Source organism: Rutilus rutilus (assembly GCF_951802725.1).
Source record: "Rutilus rutilus genome assembly, chromosome: 4".
Lineage (NCBI taxonomy): Eukaryota > Metazoa > Chordata > Actinopteri > Cypriniformes > Leuciscidae > Rutilus > Rutilus rutilus.
In genome coordinates, this window is record NC_140212.1 from 41,354,620 (window position 1) to 41,382,537 (window position 27,918).

The following is a 27,918-nucleotide window of genomic DNA, read 5'->3' on the forward strand; positions in this document are numbered from 1 at the left end:
GCATTTCAAAAATAAATGTTCCAGGTTGTCCTCTCTGCAACAGATTGATTCCGGTGCACTGTCCATGCTGTCCGCCCGCACCCACACCCACACCAGTCACTTCCCCCCAAACGATCCTGTACTGTAGGTGGAGCCTGAAACTGATCGTCCTCCTTGTGGTGGTAGTCAGGTACTACTGGCCTGTCCCTCACAGGCTCAAACGCGTAATGCCGGGTACACACCAAAAGATAATCGGGCTGATTTTGGGCCGATTTCCCCCCTTCCGACAATCCTAGCTATGTCCCGATTATCTTGATGGTTTAACAGATTATTTTATCAGATTTTCCCTTGGTGTGAGGTGTGTTAAGAGTGTCCGAACCTGCTCGGAAGAACGTCGGAGCCGCTCCGGTCGCGAATCGTAAATATTAAACATGTTTAATATTTACGATCAGAAATCCTGATGTGTGGGGGGAACCCCGAGGACAAACGCGCGCACGCTCTGGAGATTATCACGTGAAACAAAACAATATCCAATCAGAAAGCGAGATGATGGAAGACACGGTCATTCTCTCTCTCTCACACACACACACACTTGCAGGAAGCTTAATGTTAAGATTTAGTATTCATAAGTGTAAATTTCGAGGAAACAAGCCTTTGTTTTTTTATTTTAAGTGCAGAAATTTTACAATACCTAAACACAATTGGGTTTGAAAAATAAGAAAGCTGCAAAGTGCGTTTCAATCTGTAAACATTTTCAAATTTTTGTTTAACTTTTAAGTTTGTCACTGTTTATGTATATGTCTTTTTATGTTTGTTTATCGGCTTTACTCTTTGTACCCCCCTGACTGTAATTGTAATTCTTAAAATCAATAAAAAAAAGATAAAAAAAAGAAATAAAAAAAAGAAGAAGCTGAGTGTTAAGGGATCAGTGAGGTTCTATAGAGGGATTAAATAACTTTTTCTAAAGAGACAATAAATCTGGATAAAAGGTTATATACAATGGTAGGTACAATGGTTTTTTCACGTGAATTTTCTGTGAAAATCATTCCAAACACTATCGCAATTTCTTCCTGCATGTTGTCCGTCATGCTTATTCTGAAGTCTCACGATATTTTGCGAGATTTCCTGTGTTCATAGTCGAGACCCTGGTTGAAAATCTGTTTGTGTGTGGTGTGCTGTCTTTGTCACATCATGGCACACCACACACTATAGGAGCAAAACGCTTAAATCTAGGATTTTTTGTCCTCATGTTTGTGGTCTGTCACATTTTGAAAATCTTATAAGATGTCAAAAATCTTTTGGTGTGTACCCAGCATCACCAAAATGACTCATTTTCGTGTGTATAGGACCTGCAGTTGCAGCTGCCTATATACCTTCGCAGGTTCTACCATGCCAGTGATGTCATCAGAATTGCCAGCGTTCTAATACTAACAAACGCAATTTTTGTGTTGCTTAAAAAAAAGCTATATTGATATTTAAAAAAATTTTTTTTTGTGTAATTTACTTTTAATTGTCATAAACAACACGTTATCAATGTTGATTTTTTCAGTTCAGTTCATCTTTAAATTGTCAATGTTTCATTAACATCACTGTTTGAAAACACTCAGAATAATTTTTTGTACCTTTATAAAGGACATTTTCCCCTAATTTTATTAAATGTATGCTCCATCTTTGATAAATATATTCAATTAAAATAATTAGACACTAGGCTGTTAGCCACGGTGGGTAAAAATGGTACGGTCCACAATAGGGGTGTCTGAAATCGCTTTACATTAAAATGTTCCTACAGTGAAAATAGGAGTTGACTTGTATTGTAACTGTAATTATATTTTTTCACAATATCAGAAAAATGATCTGAATATAAATATATAATAAAATATATATATATTGCAATATCAGTTTTTTTGCAATATCATGCAAGTGTAATGAGTTATAATAAGTACAATCCAAGCTTAATGTATTGTTGTTTTTTCACTAAAATCCTTATTATTTTATTACTGATTTATTTCTGGTTTTCTTTGAGCAATATATGTTGATTCTGTGATTCACTCTCTAGAGACTTTTATTTTGACATATTTTTCTGCCGCTGTCCTGGTGCCATTTTTTAGTGTGTGCGCGCGCGCCTCTCTCCAGTTCCCATTGCACATGCTGGGGAGAGGTAAGCGTTTTTCAGAGCTCTTCAATTTATGAGCAAATTAAGTTTGCAAAGTATGTAAATTGATTTAATAACCCCTTGTAAACAGTACGGAGATGTATAGTGTGTTTTGTTGAATGTTATAGGCCTATGTGCGAGTGGATCAATAATTTGAAGATATATCGTGTGGGCTGTATGATATTAGTGAGGTTTTGAGTCATTAATCAACTAGCAGCTAACTAACTGTTAGTGTTGTATCATGATACAGGGGATGCAATAATGAGATGCTCACACGCCATTTATCAACTTTATTGATGTTGATCCACAGGTATTTCACTTTTATTGTGTTTTACATTCCATATTGTGTTAAAGGGGTGGTTCAGGATTTTCGACATCGGACCTCATTTTCAAGTGAGCCTGGTTGTTATTCATCAGTGGAGACAGTTTTCAAAAAAAATAATCCAGTCCTTACTTTTGGATAGTTTGCCTATGCTAGGCTAGCGCGAGTCAACAGAGCACGTTAGCCTGCCATTAAAAACAGTTTTACCCACTCCACAGTACACCAAAAGCAAATAAATAATAACGCCAGACTCTCGATGTAAATGTCTATTGAGAGAATAATGTTAGAAATCAAAGTACTGTTTGATGAGTGACTGTGGCAGGCAGAGCCGTCGCATAGGCTGTGCGAACTGTGCAACCGCACAGGGCCTCGCGCCACTAGGGGGCCTCGCAATCCTGCTGATTTTTTTTTTTTTTTTGGAAAAAAATTTGTTTTTGTTTTTTTTGTCCCCACCACTTTTTAAAACATCTCGCGGCACGAATGTACCAATTCTACAAATAAATAAAACATCTCCAGTTAACTGGCAGAGTATTCATTTCGTTCGTTTTTTTAAATAAGAGACGATCTAGCGCTGACATGTGTTTTTTAAATCAAGGGATCAAAGTGGTCGTTGCCGCTCGCGCACACTGTCTTCACTAGGACGCGCGCTTCAATCAGTTCCGGATACTCAAAACATAATGCACACAAACGTGTCCATGCTTGATATACAACCACTAATGAACATAATCGGTTTTGATGAAAAAAAAAAAAAACTATATGAGTGCGGATTCGAACCTAAAATCTCTGGCACGCTAGACGAAAGTTCTACCTCTGGACCATTCAGATACACATCAATTAAATAGCCGGATTTTTTTCCCTCTGAAATAAATAGCAAAAAGTCATAGCTGAGACTATGCATAATTATGCTGTATTATTCTACTTGATAAAAACGTATTGCAGCGAGATTATGCTTGCAATAGAACTAACGTTAAAACAGCTACGTCCGTTTGACTGTTATTCATGCGCAATTGAGCATCCACATCAATGAGCAGGGCCTCGCATTTCAAGTTCGCACAGGGCCTCGCACCCCACCTGCGACGGCACTGGTGGCAGGTAAATACACTTACGTGATTTTTTTTTTTAATGTGGACCGGTGTGGTGAATATTACGGTTACTCCGGTGTGAATAGTCCGGGCGTAGGACCCAAGCAATCTGATTGGCGCAAAGGCCGTTTTATGGGTAATCGCTCTAGTGCCTGGTTACAAATCATACAAAAATCATTTTATTATAGAAGACGTTTGTACTACGTTATAACGAGTCATTAATGTATTTTAAATTATACGTTTCATATACTAGTATTTAACCGAAGCTTTAGATTGTGAAATTAAACATTTCTCGTTGTTAGTGTGTTTTTTAGTTAGCTAGATAGTAGCATAGCATACAGCTAACGTTATCCGATGATCGTGCTGTGAGCTTATACTGCACTGATACTGCCTTACCGTATTCACAGCCATTCGTAATGCAATTATAATTATGTCATTATTTTTTATCGCAATAATCAGCGCAATATGTTACAGGTACACTTTTATTTATTAAAAGAGCCATAAGATGTTTATTTGTGTATATTACTGTTTTTCTTATTAACAGTTTAGACATTTAAATAAATCACAAAATGCTAGCTATGTTTTGTGGGTATAAATATTAATTGGTTGTCTAGCCTTGACTAAAGAACACTGTACAATTATGGAATCACAATCTTAATGTAATTAATCAAACCCCTTAATTCATATAATAATCTTTTATTTTAAAGAAATAACATTTATAAGTGTTTTGTGACGCAGTTATTTGTTATCAAGCAATAGGCATAATATGCTTTTTTTTATTACAAGCATGTAATTTGTGTACTAATGCATATGATTTATGTCATAATTAATTCTTAATACAGAACATCATACAACACAATAACATTTAATGTAATAAAATTAGAGAACCAAAACTTATATAAAGATTTAATTAAATTACACAATACAATACATAATGAATTCAACTGAATTATTAGATGTAATATATTACATTTTTATTAACACAAAACTACAAGCAAAATGCACATCGTTTTAGGACATTTATAGAGCTTTTTAAAATACACAATACAAAGCAGCTTTAAACAGACATGCTATGTCTTTACTTTTCTAAATACTTTTGTGATAGTCCTCTGGCTATACATTGTGAAGATTTAAAAACAATTAATGTTGAGTTAGCTGTGTAAAATATTTAATGAACTGTAAGGTTAAAGTTTTTTGAGAGCTAATGAGACACAAATAGATGCAGTGTCTTTTGCTGTATGAAAAGTCAAATCTTTGGTTTGAACGAAGTAAATTCATGTTGTATGTGCAGTCAATTCTTTGTGGAACCATCCTAAGGCCTAGATGATGCAGTCAGTCAAGTTCCCCTTTAGATGGTTGGGTTGTGACCTGGTAGGTGAGGAGGCTGGACTAGGTGTCATGGACTGACTTGAGTCTTTAGTGCTATGGAACATCACTCACTGTTTTTACTTTGATATGCAAGCCCAAAGGTGCAACGCAGCAGAACGTAGTTAGCTCGTTGAACCTGGGGGTCATAGATGGACTGGCTTGAGGGAACTCTGCAAAAACACACAAACATGCTGCAACACGTCATGTGCAACTGTACACTTGCAAAGTCTTTAGTGCTATGGAACATCACTCACTGTTTTTACTTTGATATGCAAGCCCAAAGGTGCAACGCAGCAGAACGTAGTTAGCTCGTTGAACCAGGGATGTTGTGACATTAAAAGGCTATTTTAATGACACACTCCACAAGATAAGATGAATCAGCCCAAAAGTGACTGAAACCTTCCGTTCGTCTCAGTATTATAAGGCTGATCTGTACAACAAAAGATAAAAAAAAAAAAATTACTTAAAGGTGCATTGCGCAACTTTTCATGTTAAAAATACCCGTTTTCTAACCCATACATGCTTAAACAATTGCCTGATGGGCTGACTGAGCTCTTCTCTGATCACTGCGATTGCCTCTATAATCCTGTACAGTAAAATAAATAAGAGGGATTCGGGTCGGAATCTGAGACTGGGCGTGACGTCATGCGCGTTCACGGCACGCTCATATGTCTGGCAGGTTTGTGTATGCGCCGACGCCGCCATTCTCCGTAGAAAATGGATTCTAAGAGACCGGCTTGTAGTTCATTTCAAACACCAACGCAAACTCCACGTAAGATTAAAAAAAAAAGAGAACTTTTGTCTAGTGCAACCAAAAGGTCCAAATTGGAGTCAGACAGGCGTCGGGGTAAGACGAGAGTAAACATAGGGAAGGCTTTCAACAAATGGAGAGATCTCCGGTCTGCTCTAGGGCTCAAACGGGATCCTCAGTTGGCTTTTTTTCTTGATAAAAAGGTAAGATATATCCCATTCTCTAATGTCTGATACGGCCAATAATGACAATAAATGACGATCCATAAAATGTGTAATGCTTTAGCGTAAGTTAGATAAATGTACAATCGGAATAGGTTTTACTAACTTACCATTGTCAGTGATCAGGTTCAGAATGATTGTGATATAAAATGCTGATATATAAGTTAGATACTTAGACACAAATTTTGAGCAAATTACTGCTTAATTACGATGTATTGCTATTGGAATATGCTACTTAGCTGATCAATAAAACAGGCTAAACCCCCGCAAATCTTCGGCGGATTAGCCTGTTTGGCTTTTATGGTAACGTCATAGTGCCACTTGATTGTTTATTACCTTGAGACATTTGGGTGTACTTTGTTGACCGACTGTGTATGGTATGGTATCATGATTACAATTTTGAGCTTTTACAAAGTTATAACTTATATTGTTCATGAACGTGTTTCCATAATAATAGTCATAAGTGGATACAGTAAACACATAACACAGTTCAACATGGAGATAGATGGGAATAAAAAACTAAGTTTTCTACTACCCCCATTTTTTCCCTCACACATAAGTGTGTTATTTACTCAATTGCCTTTCCTTTCACATATTTTAAATTACTTGCAGATTTAAAACTTTATTACCTCTGAAGACATTATGATTGTAAACAAAAGATTTGTGCGGCTGATGCTCCTTGGGTTATGACCAGCTCGAGCTCGTGCAAGCGTGCGTGTGGTCCGTGAGCGTGCACACCTCTGGTTGCAGTTTCGCTTGCCGCCAGAGGGGGCGTAGTTCTGCGAAAACTCAGACTCTCGCGCAATGCACCTTTAATGAGTTAGTTCACCAAAACATATAAAAATCAGCCATCAGTTTCTCATCAATGCTTACCTCAGGAATCAGTTCACACATTACAAGGTCGATATGTTCAAGCTTTTTGTCCTTCTTTTGCTCAAACACAATGTTGTCGATGTGTCCTAGAAGTTCCTCAACATGTGCTGACAAGGCTGGATGAAAGCTCTTAGGTTTTGCCATTTTCCCAGTCTTCATTTGCCACCATTTGTTCCACGTGGGTTTCAGTGAGCCTTTCACAATTCCTTGAAACAACTCCTGAAAAAAATATTTAGTATAGCAAACAATATCTAGCCATTTTAAATTCTGTAAAGTCTTATATGTACCTGAATTTCAGTATCACTGACAAGAGAACAAATTCCTTTTTTTTCCACCTCCTCGACTGTCCTATATTTTCAAAATCATCGATCTACTTGATTTATTAAACTTTTAAGTTGATTTATATGAATGAGGACACACATTTTACACATACCTTTTATACGTCATATGCTGAACAGCATATGCTGCCATTGATGATGCGTGATATCTTCTCAGATGCCACAGATCGTCTCCCTGTATCACCTCGTTTTTCATAGAGGTCCATTTGTCCCTCACCTCCATTTCTGCCATCTAATGCAATAAACACAGTTGTTAAAGTAATGTAGATAAAAATAAAATAAATAAATAAAAGCATTTATTTAACTTACTGTACAAACCAAAACCCCACAGTTGTTAGAGTCAGCCAGCCTCCACTGTTCTGGGTACTCAACAGTCCATTTTCCCAAGTCCCAAGTATTTCGGAAGGCATTGCTTTTGTGCAAAAGAAAAAAGAAATTAATAAATGTACATAAGTAAATAAAGATCACAATTTTAACATTTACAAAGCACATAATACCAAAGTATAGCCAGGTCCATCGCAGAAATTGACTTGTAGTTGCCACTGGGGTCGTAAACTCGAATACGATTCAGCAAACCATCCAAGACCTTTACAACATAAACAGAAACCGCTTTAACCAGAGTAACAACTGTTGAGTAAAAATTTATTTTTTAATCCACACATACCCACAAAATGAAGTGATTTCCCTTTTCGGGGGTCTGTCCACCAACAATTCTTGGAATAAGGACTGTGTCATTCTCATCAAGGTCCTTTAAAATATTTATAAGTAAATAAGTAAGTAAATGTGTCCCCTGCCACTGAAATTTAATTAATAGATTTTGATTTACCTTCAGACAAGAAATGTGACTGTCATCCACATGTTTCTTGATAGTGAAGGATCGCCACCAGAGCACGAACGTGTGCACCTGTAAAGCAGTTCCACCATGTGCTTTACAGAGCTGTGCAATCCTTGTGTCAAGAATCTAAAAGAAATAGTAGATTTCAATAAAATGTTGTTGAATAATATAAGAAGTATACATATAGGAGGTTCGTGTACAAACTAGAGCCCGACCGATATGGATTTTTGGGGGCCGATGCCGATATTAACTCGAAAAGAGCCGATTTATAAGCCGATATTTAGATTTTGAAAATAAACTGGATATTAGACCCATTTCCTATAAACGTAAAGTCCTTTGAACAAAAAAACAACAACAACAACCAAATCAAAGTTACCAGTTTTAAAAGACTTGGTTCGTAAATATAACTTTGAATAGGACTGGAGACAAATTCTGTTAAGTTCTGATAAATAACAACAACAATCTCTCTCTCTCTCTCTCTCTCTGCGTCTCGCGCGTGCACCCCTCTCTCTCTCGCTCGTTCTGCGTCTCGCGCGCACCTCTCTCTCTCTCTCTCTCTCTCTCTCTCTTTCTCTCTCTCTGCGTCTCGCGCGCGCACCTCTCTCTCTCTCTCTCTCTCTCTCTCTCTCTGCGTCTCGCGCGCGCACCTCTCTCTCTCGCTCGCTCTGCGTCTCAAATTGTAATAAAAAAAAAAAAATCACTGTTGTTACAGTGCGTAAATCAGACCTTTCAGGCTATAGCGAACGCAAATAAGCCTTATGCCAACATTATTATTAGCCTACAACTAAATTGTCGTCATTAAATAAGAAAACTAAATAATTGTGTAGATGATTTGCTTTGTGTAACCCGACATCAGACATTAGGCCGAAGTATTTTTTGCACACAGTGCCGCGACCAATTCTGTTTCCTCACTCCTTTATGACTGCCTGCACATTCACTGTCCTCGCGGCGGCTGCAACTTGCGCTCTCTAAAATTAGCTTATCAATGCATATCTAAATTCGCGCCTTTCTGTATCTTTGAAAAAAGAAACAAAAAAGATGCCGCAGCCAATGAGCAGCCGGCGGGGGCTGGCTGCAGGACGACTCAATCTCCACGGACAGTTTTTAATATTTTATCAGACAATATCTACTCAATATTTTGCTTAAGTGTAATTTTCGGGACAATTAAGGCCGGATTCGGGACAACAGCTCAGATTTCGGGACTGTCCCGAATTTTTCGGGACTTCTGGTCACCCTACCATGAACTCACTTAACCGTTGTTCTCTCTGCCTGACTTTGGCTGGATCAGGAGGCTGCAGGATATGTGGCGCGATATACACGAATGTTGTCAACTAGGATGTTGTAGAGCGCCCTCTGGTCGACAAACTATATAACGCAAACACTCATGCCATGGTTGAAGGCCGTTTCGTTTTTTTTTTTTTTTTTTTAAATCGGCCGTTATAAATGCCGATACCGATAGATTGGAAAGTGCCTATTATCGGCCGATAATATCGGCCTGCCGATATATCGGTCGGGCTCTAGTACAAACGACCATACAAATAAGCTGCCATTGGACGCATATGGAGGGCTCGCTTGAGTCCCAAAATTTCTCCAATCATGCATTCATGTCTGTCTCAGCACCCTCTAACAGAATCCGCAGTTTCGAGAATATCCGAGAAACTTTATTTTTCGACCCAAAAAAACTAAGGTTTATAGATTATACCCTTATAGATATTTTGGGTCGAAAAATAAAGTTTATCTGATCTTCTTGAAACTCTGGATTCGGATAGAGGGTGCTGAGGCGCAGACAGGAGTGCATGATTGGAGGCTCTAGAGCCTTCCAGAGCTGAGATATGGAGATTCCACAAAGCATTTATTCCATTGGGGCAAATAGAGACTCGCATACAGTGAAATCAAATTAAAATTCTAACGTCGTCATTCAGCCATGGGAAACTTTTCTTCTGTGGACACAGTGTCTCGAAATCTTCAACTGTGGCCTGGCATCTCGGAAACTGAATGAGTGGCCGCTTTCTGTCTGTTTCCTCACTCAAAATTCTCATATACATTTCCTAGAAAAAAAAATGCTTTGTAATTGTCTTACATATATAATATTATATAATATATAACAGACTTCCATTTATTTGACATCTTACCTCTTCTAGCTCCAAGATGTGAAAGCGATCCACTGAAAACTGATTTTTTTTTTTTTTCAATTTCTGTAAACACTTTTGGATCAGTCACAAATCTTTGTCAAAGTTACTTATTCGACTTTTTTAAAAGCAAATCAAATGAAGCATACCTGGGCGTGATGCATCACCTCCTGCCATGTCTGTCTTCAGGCAGTAAGAATCATGGTCATCATGAATATTCACTGAAAAAGGTTGTATATGTAATATTTTAAATTTGCCATAAACATTAACTTCAAAAAGTGGACCATCTACTGTAATGTACTGCCTTACTCACCATTCAGGTTAATGTCACGCCGCAGGAATGGTTTGAGTTGGGACACATTGGTTTTCTGGCGGAGAATGTTGCCTGATTTGTCTGCAAGTGTAGCAACCCCTTTTTCAGTAATGTCTTTGACTACAAAAGGGCCTGTCCAGTTCCCCTCTAAACGTCCACCTTTGCGTCCCTCTTTTCTTTTGTTTGCTTTGAGTACCTCCTCTCCTTCGTGGATGTGAAATGATTTCACATTTTTTCTTTTCCGGAACTCGTACTCCGCCTTTTGCTTCCCCTGTGCTTTTTCAATGTGACCCCGCACCTTATGAAAATAATGTATATTAAACAGACTTAATAGAATACCTTAAATAATGTGAATTATTACTTAATTATAGTTCATACTACAGACAATCACCTTTTCCTGTACTGCTGTCACCTCTACTATCCGTGTGGGCATTACAATATTCGGATCCTCTGCTACAAAGCAATCTGTCTCAGATACTACCTTTGTGTTTAGAAGCTCTGGCGTGACTGGGTGCCGGTGAAACATCAAAAAGAATGGTGTATACTTTGTAGAGCCCTAAAAAAAAGTGTTTCAACAAATTACATTTACATAATCAATTGCATATAATCATTTATTTTTTAAGCAGTTCCAATCACCTGCTTTGAGGTGTTGATGGCATGCACCACATCCTCAAGTTTTTCGTCCCAGTCATTCTGCATGTCATTGCAGTACTTTGACAATGACCTCTTTATAGTCTGATTTGTCCTCTCATCCTGTCCATTTGACTGAGGGTGGTAAGCTGATGTGACACACTGCTTCACACCCAATTCCTTAAATGTGTCCTCATTTAGCTGTTATCAAAAAGGTATGCAAGACATGGTAGATTCTTATAACATATAGCCTAAAAATGTAATAATAAAATCTTCTTAACTAAATAATAATAACCTGGTTCACAAACTCCCTCCCCTGGTCTGTGATTATTCTTTCAACTATTCCATATGCATTAAATGCTTGTAAGACCCCTGTAGCCACCTCAACTGCGGTCTTACACTTCAGGGATTTGGCGAAAACCCATTTGGTGAAGAGGTCAGTCATTGTGAGGACATAAATGTTCCCCTGAGGACTGGTTGGAAATGGTCCCATCAAATCCATTCCTATTACAGTCCAGGCTTTAGTGACCTTGATAGGGTGCAACACTGGGGCCACTGTTTTAATAGTATCAGTACGCTGACACTGTGGACATTGGGCAATCAAAAAAAAAATTTGTAGGTGTTTGTAACATTACAAACAACAGAAACACATTACTTTGTACAACTACATCAGGGGTCTCAAACTCAACATAGGATCTTGAGGACACGACTTAACACCATTAAGTATTTATTATAATATGATCTTGTGGCCTCAATATAATATGTCGTGGCCTCTACATAACATACCAATAAGTTAATTATTTACACTTGAGTGGCTGTATGAAACTATCTTGTGGTTCGGGAATTTGAGTCTACAATTATCTTACCCAATTCATGACGTCCGAAAAGATGCCTTGCCAATAGTATGCGCTTGCAATCTTATTGCATGTCCTTGTTCTCCCCTGATGTCCACCTGTAGCTGGGCTGTCATGGCAGTCCCGAAGGACTCGTTCCTTCTGTTGCTCATCCATGACAACTAGACGGTTTGATCCGTCTGCAGTCTTGTAATAAAGATGTCCACCTGTGTTAGAGACATAAAGAGGTAATGTGAGGGAACGCAACACACAGTATATAAATCATGTTATTTATTGAAGAAAATATTATGTAAAATTAGTTTTTTTATCATAAGCAAACGTAGCGGATACTGTAGATCACAGAATACTAGGGCTGGTCTGAATACCATTTTTTGAGCTTCGAAGCTTCGACAGGAATTAACATCGAATATTCGAAGCTTCGGAGGGAGGGGGCTGAACATATTCTTCTCTCTAATAAAGGCAGGAATCTCTATGCGTCTGTCTGTTTGCATTTAGATTATTTATCTTGCATTTAGAACCGTTCATCCAATCGACTTCACGAGTGCAGTGTCACATTTGGTGCAATATAGACACGCGAGACGTGACACGTTCAGAATTAATAAACTTTTAATACAGAACAGCGCGAGCGGGAAGCGCGCGCGCGCCTCACGCGCAACACTGCACTTGATACAAAACACAGCCTAATATTTTTCTGAGTAACAAATAACTCTCAAATCAGAAATCAGCAGCACAGTAATTACTGACACAGTAAAGGGTAGGCTAATATATTGTTTCTATTCTATTTCCACAATGTCAAAGCAACGCAGCTTATAGACTAACGTTACAAGCTCAGGCATGCACTTTTGCCCATACAAACTCCGCTGTTCTGCGCTCTAAAATAAGAGTATTGTATTTCGCCCAAAAATACTAAAACAATAACCGTGTGAGAGGGTGTTTTAGGCTATATCATGTTATAGCCAGATATGACGATGCTTACTTAGCCTACAGCACGCGTCACCGCAGATCAGCATCTATTCATAAAGCCAACGTGCAAACTATCGCAAATCAAAGTGAAAGTGGGTCGCAGATGCTTTAACACACAATCAACTTCATTAAAAGTAAAGAATCGAAATGATCTTACCAGGGCTGTTGCCGCTCTCATATTGCGGTCTTTGATTTAGAAATTTTAGCTGACGATCAGTAAAATGCAGCTTATCTGTTGCTAGTTATGTGCACTCCATCACATCTGCCTATAGCGCGGGATTTGAAGTTCGGATTCATATCCGTTTTGCAAAAACAGATTTATGTGTTCATTGTTCATATTGATAAATCAGAGAGAACTATCCGATCTGAGAAAATGCATGACAGCCCCATTCAAGCGCGAATGGGAACAGTTTCTAGGGGGATGCCAGGTGTGAAAAAAAAATGTAAAAAAATTAAAACGAATATTCGAATGTCAAATTTGAAAATCGAGTACCAACCCACCGAACGAATATTCGAATACTCGAATATTCTGGTACAGCCCTACAGAATACATAACACATTAAAAGGCAATGATATTTTTCTACTTCCCCTGCACAATGAACTTCTTAGCAGAACGCCTGACAATTCTCTTCCGTCCGGTGTCGGCGTTCCCTTGGTAAACTCCACGCTCCAGGTACTCCTTCACCTCAGCATGCAACGCAAACTGTAACATAACTTTAACGCAAAGCAAAAGTAATGATATTAGGTTGATTAAACGTATTAATTGTGCAGTCAATCGATCTAAAAAATTAACTAGATTAATTACACTTTTGTTCTGATTAATTGCGATTGATCGCAATCATAAACACTCAAGTTTCAGTAACACTTTATAATAACGTTCAGTTGTAAGTCATTTATAAGTGATTAGTAAATGATTAACTAATCATTTACAAAACATGAATATGCGTTTTCATACATGATCAATAAATAATGTTATTTTTTTGTATGTAGCAATTAGAGGGTGCAGAAAGTGTTGTAAATGCCTTGAATACACATACAGATCATTTGTAACAGGTAAGTGTAACACAGCTGTCTTTTGTAGTGTGTAGTGTAGTGTGTACTGCAGTGTAAGTGCTGACTGGTGAGGGTATAGACAGCTGTCTTTTGTAGTGTGTAGTGTAGTGTGTACTGCTGTGTAAGTGCTGACTGGTGAGGGTATAGACAGCTGTCTTTTGTAGTGTGTAGTGTAGTGTGTACTGCAGTGTAAGTGCTGACTGGTGAGGGTATAGACAGCTGTCTTTTGTAGTGTGTAGTGTGTACTGCAGTGTAAGTGCTGACTGGTGAGGGTATAGACAGTTATCTTTTGTAGTGTGTAGTGTAGTGTGTACTGCAGTGTAAGTGCTGACTGGTGAGGGTATAGACAGCTGTCTTTTGTAGTGTAGTGTAGTGTGTACTGCAGTGTAAGTGCTGACTGGTGAGGGTATAGACAGCTGTCTTTTGTAGTGTGTAGTGTGTACTGCAGTGTAAGTGCTGACTGGTGAGGGTATAGACAGCTGTCTTTTGTAGTGTGTAGTAGAGTGTAGTGTGTACTGCAGTGTAAGTGCTGACTGGTGAGGGTATAGACAGCTGTCTTCTCTGAAACATATGGAGTCTTTAACCACTGTTCACCTGATGTGAGCAAAATAAATGTAACAATGAACATTTATGAAACGCATATTCATGTTTTGTAAATGATTAGTTAATCATTAACTAATCAATTGTAAATGACTTATTACTGAATCTACACAACATACATAAATAATGAACATATCACTTATTAATCATTTATGAATGTTTCATAAATAATTCGTTAATCATTTACTAATCACTTGTAAATGGCTTGTAACGAAATTTACAAAACATACATAAAATGTTAGTATATCACTTGCTAATAATTTATGAATGTTTTGTAAATTATTAGTTCATCATTAACTAACCACTTATTAATGACTTACAACTGAACGTTATTATACAATGTTGCCCAAGTTTCTATTCGTTTTTACTATATTTTATCATTTAATAACTTCACATTTAATCTCCAGATTAATGTAGAAAGAACATAAAATAACTAAATAAAGACATTATACGTTAAATACTTGTTTAATGACATTTTTTCATATAAATGAAGGCCAGTATCACTGGTACTAATACAGCTACTGATGTCTTGATAAATATGGGAAATACAAAGAAATTGAATAAAGCGATCAAACACGCTGCACTGCATAATTTATAAATTATATATAAATGAATCCTTTTTAAAGCTACAAAGGTTCTTTAGTTAGGAGCAGTGAGTAATTTTCTCTGTTCCCATTGTTATTTGATTGACCTCGAGTGAGACAGCTATATTGGGTGCTGTCCCTTTAAGACCTGCGTTGCCGACTGCCGAGTGCCAACTGCTGCGCAGTGCGCACCAAAGGTGCGCGTCTGTCAGGACACGTGTGTGTCTTTTCGCGCTCGAATGTTTTAAAACCATTTGCTTTAATAGCATGATCAATGCAACGCTAGTTAAAGGAAGACAAAAAAAAAAAAAAAAACTTGGATAGCACGAGTTATTAAAATATAAATATATTAATATATTCAATGCAACTGTGCGCGAGTGCTCAATCTCGTTTTGATGTATTTATACAAGTGCTATAACGTTAACGTTACACGAGCTGAGGCCTTTAATTTTTAATTCTTCATTCGGAAACAAAGACTTTCGTCCAAATTGTATGAGGCCTATAACATTGCAAATAGTTTTTCCGAAAGAAAAGCATGCTCATGCATGAATTATGAACTTAGTTTTAAGTATCTATAACGGTAAAAAAATTATTACAGGCCGATAATTGTGCTAATATTAAAATATAACTACAATTAAACATTATTAAAATACACAGGGTGATGGATATACTTACTGAGATGTTGGATGATGAGGGGGGAAAAAAACAATAATTAATATGAAGTTAAATTGATAATTAAATTGTATTTTTGAAATAAGTAAGGTAAGTGTATTGGTCGCAGAGATGAAATTGTCCAGAAATGTTTGGTCACAGAGATGAAACTGTCCAGAGAGATGCTCAGAAGTACAAAGATGAAATTTTCGCAGAGATACTTGGTAGAATTTCTGACGAAAGGGACCTGTGAAACATGAAAATCGTATATATAGTCCCGCATTTAAAAAAAAAAAAAAGTGATAAGGCATTCTCATTGGTCAGTTTCAAGTGTCTTTAAAAATGACTATTTTATTGATGAGTCGCGTTAAATTGTTTTTAAAAACCTGTGTAACACATATATATATATATATATATATATATATATATATATATATATATATATATATATATATATATATATAGTGTCCTTTCGATGTGTGCAAAAATATTGTAGATGGTAAAGAAACGTTATCTCTAATAGTTTTTTTTTTTTGTAATGTACACATCTTTGCATTAGAATATATAGAACAGGTGCATAAAAGAAATACAAATACAACAAGAAAAATTATAATCAAAGTATTACAGTTTTTCTCGATTGTTTAAATACATTTCTTGAAACTATGCCTCGTATTCTCAAAACTATAAACACAAATCCATAACGTCTCACCCAATTCCCCAAACATCCTATTTTCAGGTCAAAATGAAGCTCTACACTCAAAACCATTCACTCTTGCTGAAAAACCAAACTTTGCCCTCAGACAGGACACACAAGCCCTCAAAATCACACACACTACATACAACATAGTCTAACAAACTGGTGCAATAAATTCAAAACAACATTTCCAAAACTGATAAGTTATGTTGCTTGTGGTTCCCCCATCACAAACCTTTCCACATGATGAACACAAAAGACACAACCAGTGGATACATTGGCACATTTTTATTCATACACAGAAAACACACACACAATTTTTTTTTTTTTTTTTTTTTTTTTTTTTTTTTTAAATAAATTTACTTACAGTAAGATGTGTGTGACCAACATATGACAGTAAAAGAGCACACACAAACCATATTCTTATATGGAATTCGAATTGTATTGGAATGGTAAAGAGTGTTGGTCGTGACAGGAGGGCCTCCACTCAAGGATACAATATGATGGATACTTCTAAGAATGTTCCCCATATGGTTGAAATACCATCATTTGCCTAGAAAGATTACATTCTGGGAGTCAAGACTATAAAGGAGAAAGGATGCCCTCCCTTCACTGTCACACTCTGTGTGACTCTGTGTGACTGTAAGACTGGTGGCCTTTTCTTGCAAGACAAACAATCTGCATTTAAAAGATCTTTTAGAAAGTCATGGTCTCTTTTGAGCCTTTGTCAGTGATGCTTGATTTCTTTCAGGACAACATACTCTGAAATACTTCCCATCCCATACATGAAAATAAAATACATGCTGTGTTGGTGATATCATAATTATATATAAAATATTATATTTAAAATATTCTTACATAGGCTATATAAAATAAAATGACACAACCCTGTCTCTTTTTGTTAAATTTCAGTTTTATTGATCAATAATAGCAACTATGAAAGTATAAGTAGCCATACAATTCAAGAAATAAAGTAATTAAACGATTCAGTCAAACATAAGTCAGCAGGCTACAACGTTAAAGATAAATAGCCTAAATACTTTAACGTTATATAAAGTTATAAAAATAAACTTTGCCCGCAGCCAAAACGATTTGCCAGGGAACAAATTATAGATTAATGATATCACAGATCGTCCGTTAGACATAGCCTACACAAGACGAATTATATCTCATGTTTAACCACTCCACTAGACTAAGCGGCAAACTTCAGCAGCTCTGGCCGTGGTAACGCTCTGCCAGGCGGGATACATGAGCTTTGAGCGCCCGTTGATTCCTTTGGATCTCACATCTCCGAAAACGTCTGATCAAATTTTTAAATAGGCGCTATATGTATAAACAAACAACATATTTGAGATTGAAACAACTACATTATCGATTGAAAAACTCTTAAAACTACATTTCGTGACACATTAACAGTAGTATTTTTAAATTTCGCGGTCTTTCTCCTGCTATTGACGCAACTTGAGGTTTTAAATATTAGCTATAGAATATACACAATTTACATATACAATATAACATTTAATTTAATCTTACCTTGCATATAGCAGCGGGATTTAGCATTCTACATAAAGCTACCACATAATAACACTAAAACAGCTCACGTTAGCTACAAGTTATCGCGAGAATAGATTTAGATCAGGCATACTACTGGCATACTAATGAGGTCCTACGCCCGGACTCAACACACCGAGTAACCGTATTATTCACCACACCGGCTCTCTCGGTTTCCTAGGTAACCAAATATAACTCCGCCGCTGCTGTAGACTGCTTATAAATACAGGGAACAAATTATAACTAATGCAATGTGATGAAAGGGTAGTTTGATTTCTAACATTGTTCTCTCAACAAAAATTTATTTTTTAAAAATTAAAAAAATGTAAACAAATAAATAGAATAAGATTTATGTTCACACTTATTTTCAGGGAGTGTTATTTAACTTTTAATTTAATTTAAATTTATTTTTTGCTTATGAATTCTTGAATATTGACTTTTTCAATAAATGCAAGACAAATTTTGCTGTTATCCTATTAAAACTCTTGAAATTTGTTACCAATTCAAGATGAGTGATGATTATCTCTCATAATGCATTCACGTTTATTTATTTATAAAGCAGGTTGTACAATACATATTGTTTCAAAACAGCTATACAGTGGAGAATCAATTTGCAATACTCCATTAATACATGAAAAGCATTTTATTTTATTAAAGTTATGCAATTATAATTGTGTGGGTATATTATGGATATAATTATGATTGAGGGATGTAAGTTCTTAAGAAATGTGAGCGTCTGTGAATGGTAGTTTAAGGAAAAATCTGTCATTTTACAAATAAAAACAACACTTCAAAATTAAAGCTGTTTCTAATGACTTAACACAAGCTGTAAACCCAACAAAATTCTGCCTATGCATTAATATTTGTATAAGGAAAATAATTGATTTGTTTTTCACCAAATAAAAAACGTGTGAAGAAAACAAACTCACTTTTAAAGGGTTAAAATGCTGAAATTAAATAAGGACCAATGTTGTTAAACTAACAGTGGATTTGTCAAAGAGAAAATCACATTAAAACAATTAAACCTCAGTGTTAGGCTTGGGCGGTATTCGAATTTTGAAACCGTCAAACCGCCTCCCTATTTTAACGGGGTATACGGTATTACCGTGACTAATTAAAAATTATGACATAATGGGCTCAGACGGCGTCACCAAACTGTTGGCTTGTGCCTACACCGTTCAGAAACGGAATGCCAGATCGGGCAAAAAAACGACAACAAAAAAATCAAGCCCAACCCCTGCACGTTGTGTCTGAGTCCGGCCGACGGCATTAACTGTTATTATGAGCCGGAGCCCACCATTATTCAACATAATATCTGTGTGCGTGCAACAAGCAAGAAGTGCCTTTGTAATCCGGTGACGCATGTTCATTGATTTTTATTAATAAAACTTCTGCAAAGATGGAAGTTGACGATCGCCATCTCTGTAGTGAACGCGCCTATAGAGAGAAATGCACATCATTACACAATCAGAGAGTGGCCTTTTTCTTTTCGTTTTGAATTGTTTTGTTTAAAGAAATTGACGATCGGCATCTGAACGCTATAGAGAGACATGCACATCATGGATTAGAGAGTAGGCTAGTCTATTTATTTTCGTTTTGAATGGTTTCGTTTACTGAAATTGACGATTGCATCTCCGTATGAACGCGCCTAGAGAGAAATGCACATCGTGGATTACTTAGCCTAATCAGTGAGTAGCCTATTTCTTTCGTTTTGAATTGTTTCGTTTAAAGAAATTGACGATCGCCATCTCTGTAGTGAACGCTATAGAGAGAAATGCACACCATTGATTAATCAGACTATATTTCTTTTCGTTTTGAATTGTTTCGTTTAATGAAATTGACGATCGCATCTCTGTATGAACGAGAGAAATGCACATCATGGATTACTTAGCCTAATCAGTGAGTTGCCTATTTCTTTCGTTTTTAATTGTTTCGTTTAAAGAAATTTCAAGCTTTATTTATTTGTCATGTCTGTGAGGCATAGCCTTTTTTATGAGATTTCAATGCAAGTGACAGCGGCATGCCCATCATGTCATGATTATATTAAATCCAGGCAATTGGTTGATGAAAATTTTATAAAAATTTAGATACAATTTATACAAAACGAAATTCGTTTTAAAGAGGCCTTTTACAAAACTAAATTTATTGAAGTGGTCAAATCGTCTGACTCCCGATGCATCCCATCTTATTTGTGCTGTTCACTTTTCATAATCAACAAAGATGGAAAAAATAACATTTATAATATTTTAACAAATACAAAACTTAATGCGCTTATGTATCCTGGCAGTAGTGAGTGGGCGGTTGTTTCGGAGATGCGACGTTAGAGGTGTTTACATCTCTCGCGGTCACCTTTTTATTGCACAATTTACAAATTGCCTCGTCAGTATTTATCGCCTCTCCCTTCTCATTCGGTTGGAACCAGAAATATTGCCAAACTGCAACCACACAAGCATTTTTTAGGCAATAAATAAATTATATATATTATAGGCTATATAAGTGCCGGTAATGACGGTATTGAAATTGAAACTGATACCGGTGCTATTTTAAGATCCCGCGGTATCCGATATTACCGTAATACCGCCCAACCCTACTCAGTGTCGATAAAAATATCATTTAATCATCGTAACTCACCGTGTGTAATGTCTTCAAATTGTTGTCGTTGTTCCTCTTGTTGTCTTGAAATATCAGAATAAGGCTTGAAATATCAGAATGTTTGGCCTGTAGTTGATATTTATGCACATATTTCACTTGAATTATAAGCTACAAATTATATTCATTTAATAATTATTTACAAGTTAAAAAAATGATGCAAAACCATATAACACTATTAGCCTACACGTGTAGCCTATTGAACATTTAATTTATATTGAAATCCGAAATAAAACCAATCAAATCACACTTAAGGCCATATCTTACACATGCCAAATGTTTAAAATAAAAGGATTACAATGTAAAAGATTATTATTGTGTACATAAATATATTGTGGAATCCGGCTTGTCCCGTAGATGGTCTGCTCAAGCGCGTGCGAGCAGATCCGTTTGCGCTCTGGAGACGCGTGAATCAAGAAATAACATGAATAAAAACTTTAAACGCATTAAAAGTTATTTTGCACAAAACTTAAACTTATGGTCATGCTTTCTTAAAAAGTAGGAAATGTTTTCCTATGTTTTCCTTGGTTTTATTACTCTGTACTTTGTGCTCTCTTGCATTTCTTGCATTTCTATGTTCTGCGCTTGCTTTCCCAAATGTTGCAGTTCGAGTTTCATGTTCAAATTGTTGTCGTTGTTGTTCTTGTTGTGTTCCTTAACCCTCTGGGCTTCTTCGCCCGAAAACGGGCAAAAACTTGAACGTTTCGAATTGTTTAATTTTTTTGCTTCATCGGATGGGGGTGAAACTTGTAGGGGTGTCAAAATGAATCGTTTCTACGATGCATCGCGATGCAGACGAGGACGATTCGGTATCGGTTCAGTAATAGACCATAACGATTATAATGTACGGACTTTTCTGACGTCATTTGTCGCGTACGTGCATTGTGGCGGAAGCATACAATGGCAGAGGGAGGCGAGTGCGAGAATATTAAAAATGCTCCAACTACTTTAAAAGCCGACATCTGGGCACGTTTCGGCTTTTAGGAACAACCTGGTAAGCACGACCTGCAGAAGACACGCGCTGTACTGTGCGCTCATGTCACACACAAATAGAATATGCAGGAGGTAGGCTAATACCAATAACTTCATAAACCACGTTAGCCGTTTTCACCCCAAGCTGTTAACGCCTGGCAGAGTCAGAGAGATGCGCGGATGAGCTCCAACGCCGAATCCGCAGCCAAAAATAAACAGTCCACCCGCCCCAGTAATATTCTCTGATTTAAGTATCCGCACCCGATGGTCAAATTACAATTATTCTGTGTTACGCGTGATTATAAATGGATGATCGTCACCTTCAACAGCGGACTCGGCGACGGTTGATGCGCGGATCTTTAATGGTAACATAATAGCCTACACTGATTAATGAGCGCTGCTTTTAAATGAACATTTTTGTAAAACAAAATTGATTTGACAGATTTTCCTTTTCTTAATGGCATAAACAAGCTTTACTCCCTTGAAACTTTAACTGGAATGTCACTGTTTCTGTCACTGCGACTTCCCAAGCACACACACACGTGCGCACACATCACTTTTGAAGAGAAATTTAAAATTGAGGATGCGGTGCATCGCGATGCATTGTGATATCGAATTGAACTGAATCGATGACATGATAATCGTAATCGAACCGAACCGTGAGACCAGTGTAGGTTCACACCCCTAGAAACTTGGTGACTTTTGTTTTATTACCTAGCTATATGAACACACAAAAAAATCAAGGAGATGATTCTGATATGTATACTTATATATATACTTAGCTTCCTCCCGCCCGAAAACGGGCGACATAGGAAATGAATGGGAAATACGAAAAAATAGGAAAACTCGGAGAAACTTTTGGTGGTACAAGCTACAGATCAGCCACTGTGCTGAAAAAAAGTGTACAGCAATGAAAGGGTGACACTCTAAAACATCAGGAGTGCAAATAAGACACCCCCCCCCCCACACACACACACACACACGTACACAGAGAGAAATGAACTGGTAAGACTGAAACAGCAAATTTTGCCCCAAACTATATAAAAATTATATAATCATAACTCCAAAACTATAGCAAGGAGAGTCAAAAGGTAGGTATCGTTTGAAAGAACTTTTTAATTTTTTTTGAAAATATAAATTACATTACATTTGGACATTGTCCTGCCAAGAAACAGCTGATTAAAACAATATAAATATATAATTTTATTATGATTTTGCATATCTTTCTTATTTGTCATGGAATAACTCAGGAAGGAAATAAGGTAGGAGGAAAATAATTTTTTAGTGAAGTCCCCCTACATGTTAGCTGCATCTGGATAAAAAAATATAATTTTTGGATAAAGGAATCAAAAGTTACAGCATTTGGAAAAGAGACAGCCTTTTTGTACAGTCTCATGGGCAATTGTTTCTCCATGAAGAATATCTTGTCATAAAAGCAATAGATTGTTAATTTTGGGCTCATTTTAATTGTAATAATATGCTGTAAAAAATGAAGTGCCATTTTCAATTATCTGAGAATAATTGAATAGCTGTATGATGTTTTTGACACATTGCAGTACATTATTTTATAGATTATGGAAAAAAAAAGAAATTCTATTTATCAGTAAATAACTCAGCAATACTTACAAGTTTTTCAAAGTGGATACATTCACTGTAAAGTTCAGACTCTAAGCTTTCAAATGACATCAACTTTGTGTTAATCAAGGCAAGATTTTTGAAAAATATGGTAAAGAATATTTTCGCAGCTAGGTGGCGCCTGCTGGCGGTACACTCGGTTTTAGAGGGATTACTCAGCACTCGTTAGGACTTAATAAATGTAATTAGATGCATTAAAAAGCTCAGATCCTAAGCTTTAAAATGATATATAATTTGTGTTGTTCCATTCAGTGGTTGCTTAGTAATAAAAAAAATTCTTTCCGAATGGGAATAAATCAAATAAATAAATAAAAAAGCTATACGCCGCCTATAGGCGGTTATAGGACATGACACAAATTAATACATTTTGAAGCCACTAGAAGGCGCTCTTCTCACTTAAAATTTTTTGTTTTTTTTTTTTTTTAGGCCTGCACTCTATTTTGATGTGAAATGTTGCATTTATTGAAAAATAAAATAAATAAAATAAAAATATATATATTAATTCTAATGGAAAAATAGCTCATAAAAATTATATAATTAATGCAAAGTATCATAAATTCCAAAAATTCAAAATAATCAGAAAACATTATAGAACAAAAATATATTTGATTGGTTATCCTGGGAAAAAGGAAAGTAAAATTTTAAGGCTTCGCCCGTTTTCGGGCGGGAGGAAGCTAAGTGTGACTATTTTACGAAGAAGCCCAGAGGGTTAAATACTTGCAAAAGTATCTCCAGGTGTGTCTCTCTGTATTTGCTGAAAGCAAACGGGGACGTATTTTGACCACTTCGTTAAGTTTTAAATAAATTTACTTTATTTAAACTCTCCATAAATAAGAAGCAAATATAGCAGACAAAGAGGCGCCCGCGCGGTCACTTGCATTGCACGTGAACTGGAGCGTCTCATCATACATGGCCATAGTCTAGTTTTCCTAGCCATGTTTAATAAATAGGGGTGTGGCTGGAAACTCGGCTCACAAGATGAGATTTTAACACTATTTATAAGAAATCTTTGATGCTGAATTGACTGAATTTTGAGCAGTAAACACTTCGAGACCACATCTTTACTCCTGTCTTCCCTGGAACAGTGTAAAAAAAAAAGTGCGTCCAAAGAATCCATTCGTAAATGACTTAACACCTATATGCACATGCTACTTCATATTACAGGCTGATATGTGCCGATTAACCAAAAACGGAAAAGCCTTCAGTCAATTTCACTTCCGTTCATAACATAACTAGACTCTCACCACTGCTCATTTTGTAATGGCCGCTGCAAGAAAACGTGTCTTTGTTTACATTGTATAATGTGCTGTTGGATTGCTTTTTATTTTGTAATTCTGTCTGCCATCTGTAACATTAGCGAAATCACATTCTATTCTATTTTTGTACCTGCTTTGTATTTCTAGACTCATCACAATAACTTAGATTCATATATGAATATACTACAAATCACAAAACACATACAACATCTTAACATTTTTGTACAATATATTTTATATAAAAAAATAATATGCTGTCTCCTTTTCCACTGGCATCACAATGTCCATTTCCTCTCCTATCACGATGATCTCTGCAGCTCCAAGTTCCAAATTATCTGTAATTTAAATAGTTAATTTGACAAACTTATATACAGTGCAAAACCAAACTGTACATTTCAATATTCCAACAAGAAAAAAGTTTAGTTTTATACATCATAAACAAAACTGTCTTTACGTACGTACCATCTTTTATAAAATCGAGAGCAGCCTTTGTCCCTTCCAACTCCCCTTCCATCTTTTTTATTGTTCCCTGAGCTTTTGCCAGCTCTTTTTTTAGTTTAGTTTTTTTTCTGCATCCATTCCAGCAAGTTTCACCATCACCTTGTCACCCAACTCGGTCAGCTCGTGGTACACTTTGCCGTTGCCTCATCCAACATTGAATACTGCACAAAACAAAACCAGCATTTATTTTAAAATTACAAATACATAATCTTGCACCACCATTAAAAACTAAACCGATTTGTTTACCAACATGCAAAGTACATATAACGTTACTACTTACCGCTAGTAAGCGAAACTGGTCTCTAATTTTCACGTACTCCTCTCCTTTCACCCAAGTCATTTTAGATGGACTTTTTAGTGCTGCAGTTTTTTCTGCAAGAACATTTGATCAATGTAATACAAACGAGTCAACTATTCACGCTTATACTTAATCTATAAATGTACAAAAATAATACTTATCTTAGCGAAATTAAAAACACAGCTTACCTCGATAATGTAATCTCCGATCTGACAAGTAGGTTTAAATTTGAAACTTATATAGGGGGGCCTAACGATTTTCTGTATGTCTCAGCCAATCACACTTAAAAAAACAAATATTTTAAAAGTAATTATATTTAAAATTACAAATTACGCTATTGGGTCACACCAGAGAAACAACTGACTATTAAAAATGTGGGCAATGATTGTACATGGTGCTATAGCCTACAGTAATCAATGTTGTTGATTGCATAATAATAATAATAATAATAAGATATTAATTTCTTTGCAAAGATAAGAGTATTATCTCTCATTCCCTTTAAATGCCAGTTGCGCTCGCGCCATGGTGGAGTCGCCATTTAGGCCTACAGTGGAAAGACCGAAAGCGTCTCCAGCGCGGTTGTATACCGGTTTAAATTTGAAAATTATAAAACGATTTTCTGTATGTCTTAGCCAATCACACTTGAAATAACAAATATTTGCGCTCTGGAGACGCGTTCGGTCTTTCCGCTATCAAATTCCGTCATGTAAATAGCGAATCCTGGTGAGCACAACTGGCATTTAGGGGAATGGGAGATGAGACTCTAATTGGTTTAACGCACGTAAATCCCCCCCAAAAAACATTACTCATTAAGAGAATAGGGCGCGCTCTGCGCTTTAGACCATGCGCTCGCTTAGATCGTTAAAATAAGGCCCTTAACGTTGAAGGTCGTCCCTGCTCGATGTGATTTTTTTTTTTTACCTTACGTTCGGCCTTTGTTGTTTATTTTATTAAAATGCACCCAAATGCTACATCGTTTGCATGTTCCTCATCTTGTTTTCTGACCCGGTAATGGATGATCTTTTCGCCACAGTGCTCGACCACACAAGCTCTCCATAAAGCAGCTGTCAACATTGAACATTGAAAATAAGGGAGATTTCCCGGAATCCATTCCCAAAATAAGGGATTTTTTTTTTACACGATTCTTACCCACAAAAAAAAAAAAAAAAAAAACATTTATCATTAACAGTCTAAAGCAGGGGTGGGGAACGTTGGTCCAGGAGGGCCATTGTCCTGCAGAGTTTAGCTCCAACCCTGAAAAAAACTCACCTGATTGTAGCCTTAGTGATCCTGAAGACATTGATTAGCTTGTTCAGGTGTGTTTGATTAGGGTTGGAACTAAACTCTGCAGGAGAGTGGCCCTCCAGGACCAACGTTCCCCACCCCTGGTCTAAAGAGTTTATAACTACACAATTAAAGAATGACAGACCAATGGATATGTTTAAAGTGCTTTATTTATGAACAAAGTAAACATTACTTACACATTTTCATTTGCTACAACGTGTTTTAGCTTAATGTTGGGGGACAGAGTGAGAAAGAAACAGAGAGAAAGAGACAGACAGACAGACAGAAAGAATGTGTGTAAGAGGCAGTTGAACAAATGGATAGAGACAGTAAAGACAACCTTGTCACCCTTCCTGTGTCTCCCATTTACTCAAATATCGGCATAATGTCCTCGATTTTGGTTAGTGGTTAATTTGGTGATTTTGGCTGTCGGCGTCCTGATCCATTATCGCAAATCACACTCATCTACTCTACTCTCCTTGAAGTTCACTTCCCGGCCGCTACTTTTTCCCTCTTCCTCCCGCGAGCTGCTGCAACTGTCTTCTTCTTCTTCTTCGATGATAGCCTAAGCTACTGTCTGTATACTGCCACCTGCTTTACTGGAGGTCTAGCAACCCAAGTGCAAGCCACTTCACAGACACAGATAGTTGCGTGTTCTGAGTTAAAGGGATACTCCACTTTTTTTGGAAATATGCTCATTTTACATCTCCCCCAGAGTTAAACAGTTGAGTTTTACCGTTTTAGAATCCATTCAGCCGAACTCCGGGTCTGACGGTACCACTTTTAGCATAGCTTAGCATAGATCATTGATTCTGATGAGTCCAGTAGCATTTCTTTCAAAATGACCAACGAGTTTCAATATTTTTCCTATTTAAAACTTGACTCTTCTGTAGTTAAACCGTGTACTAAGATCGACGGAAAATGAAAAGTTGCGATTTTCTAAGCCTATATGGCTAGGAACTATACTCTGATTCCGGCGTAATAATCAAGGAACTGTGCTGCCGTACCATGGGTACAGCAGGCGTAATGATATGACGCAGCGCCTGCCGCCTGATAATAGGCTACCGAGCTGGGGACTATTATCAGGCGCTGCGTCAATGATCTATGCTAAGCTATGCTAAAAGTGGTACCGTCAGACCCAGAGTTCGGCTGAATGGATTCTAAAACTGTAAAACTCAACTGTTTAACTCTGGGGGAGTTGTAAAATGAGCATATTTCCGAAAAAAGTGGAGTATCCCTTTAACACAATCAGAACGTAAAAATACGGGATATTTTACGGGAAAATACTAAAACGGGAAGACAGCGGGAAAAGAGCTAAAATACGTGAGAAACCCGGAAAAAACGGGAGGGTTGACAGCTATGCATAAAGTACATAAATGT

The 27,918-nt window shown here is 36.8% G+C and overlaps 1 protein-coding gene and 1 long non-coding RNA gene across 4 annotated transcripts; both read right to left on the reverse strand.

Annotated features, from left to right (window-relative positions):
- Positions 1 to 6,411: 6,411 nt before the first annotated feature.
- LOC311290072 (uncharacterized protein) lies at positions 6,412 to 8,088 on the reverse strand. Of its 2 annotated transcripts, XM_084408367.1 has the most exons (7): positions 7,913 to 8,088; positions 7,751 to 7,834; positions 7,584 to 7,672; positions 7,396 to 7,498; positions 7,182 to 7,318; positions 7,036 to 7,096; positions 6,412 to 6,967 (listed from the first exon to the last, which is right to left on the reverse strand). In XM_084408367.1, exons 3-7 carry the CDS (start codon positions 7,601 to 7,603, stop codon positions 6,701 to 6,703), a joined length of 588 nt encoding a protein of 195 aa, XP_084264493.1. In that variant the 5' UTR covers positions 7,604 to 7,672; positions 7,751 to 7,834; positions 7,913 to 8,088; the 3' UTR covers positions 6,412 to 6,700. The 2 variants fall into 2 exon arrangements, 1 of the variants encoding a protein (XP_084264493.1); XR_014627304.1 differs by lacking the exon at positions 7,036 to 7,096 and having other exon boundaries at positions 7,913 to 8,087.
- A 1,961-nt stretch (positions 8,089 to 10,049) lies between these two features.
- LOC311290003 lies at positions 10,050 to 11,124 on the reverse strand. 2 transcript variants are annotated; one of them, XR_014627275.1, is made up of 4 exons: positions 11,000 to 11,124; positions 10,364 to 10,870; positions 10,200 to 10,271; positions 10,050 to 10,116 (listed from the first exon to the last, which is right to left on the reverse strand). It is a non-coding gene; the product is annotated as an uncharacterized lncRNA (long non-coding RNA). The 2 variants fall into 2 exon arrangements; XR_014627276.1 differs by having other exon boundaries at positions 10,364 to 10,919.
- Between the last annotated feature and the right edge of the window lie 16,794 nt (positions 11,125 to 27,918).

Bases quoted from the DNA above. Each gene is read 5' to 3' on its own strand.
- LOC311290072 (XM_084408367.1), bottom strand. From the start codon at position 7,603: ATGGACCTGGCTATACTTTG. The intron at 7,097-7,181 runs GTATGTGTAAAA...TTGAAAATATAG, and splicing joins CAGCATATGACGTATAAAAG to GACAGTCGAGGAGGTGGAAA. The intron at 6,968-7,035 runs GTACATATAAGA...TATTTTTTTCAG, and splicing joins TCAGTGATACTGAAATTCAG to GAGTTGTTTCAAGGAATTGT.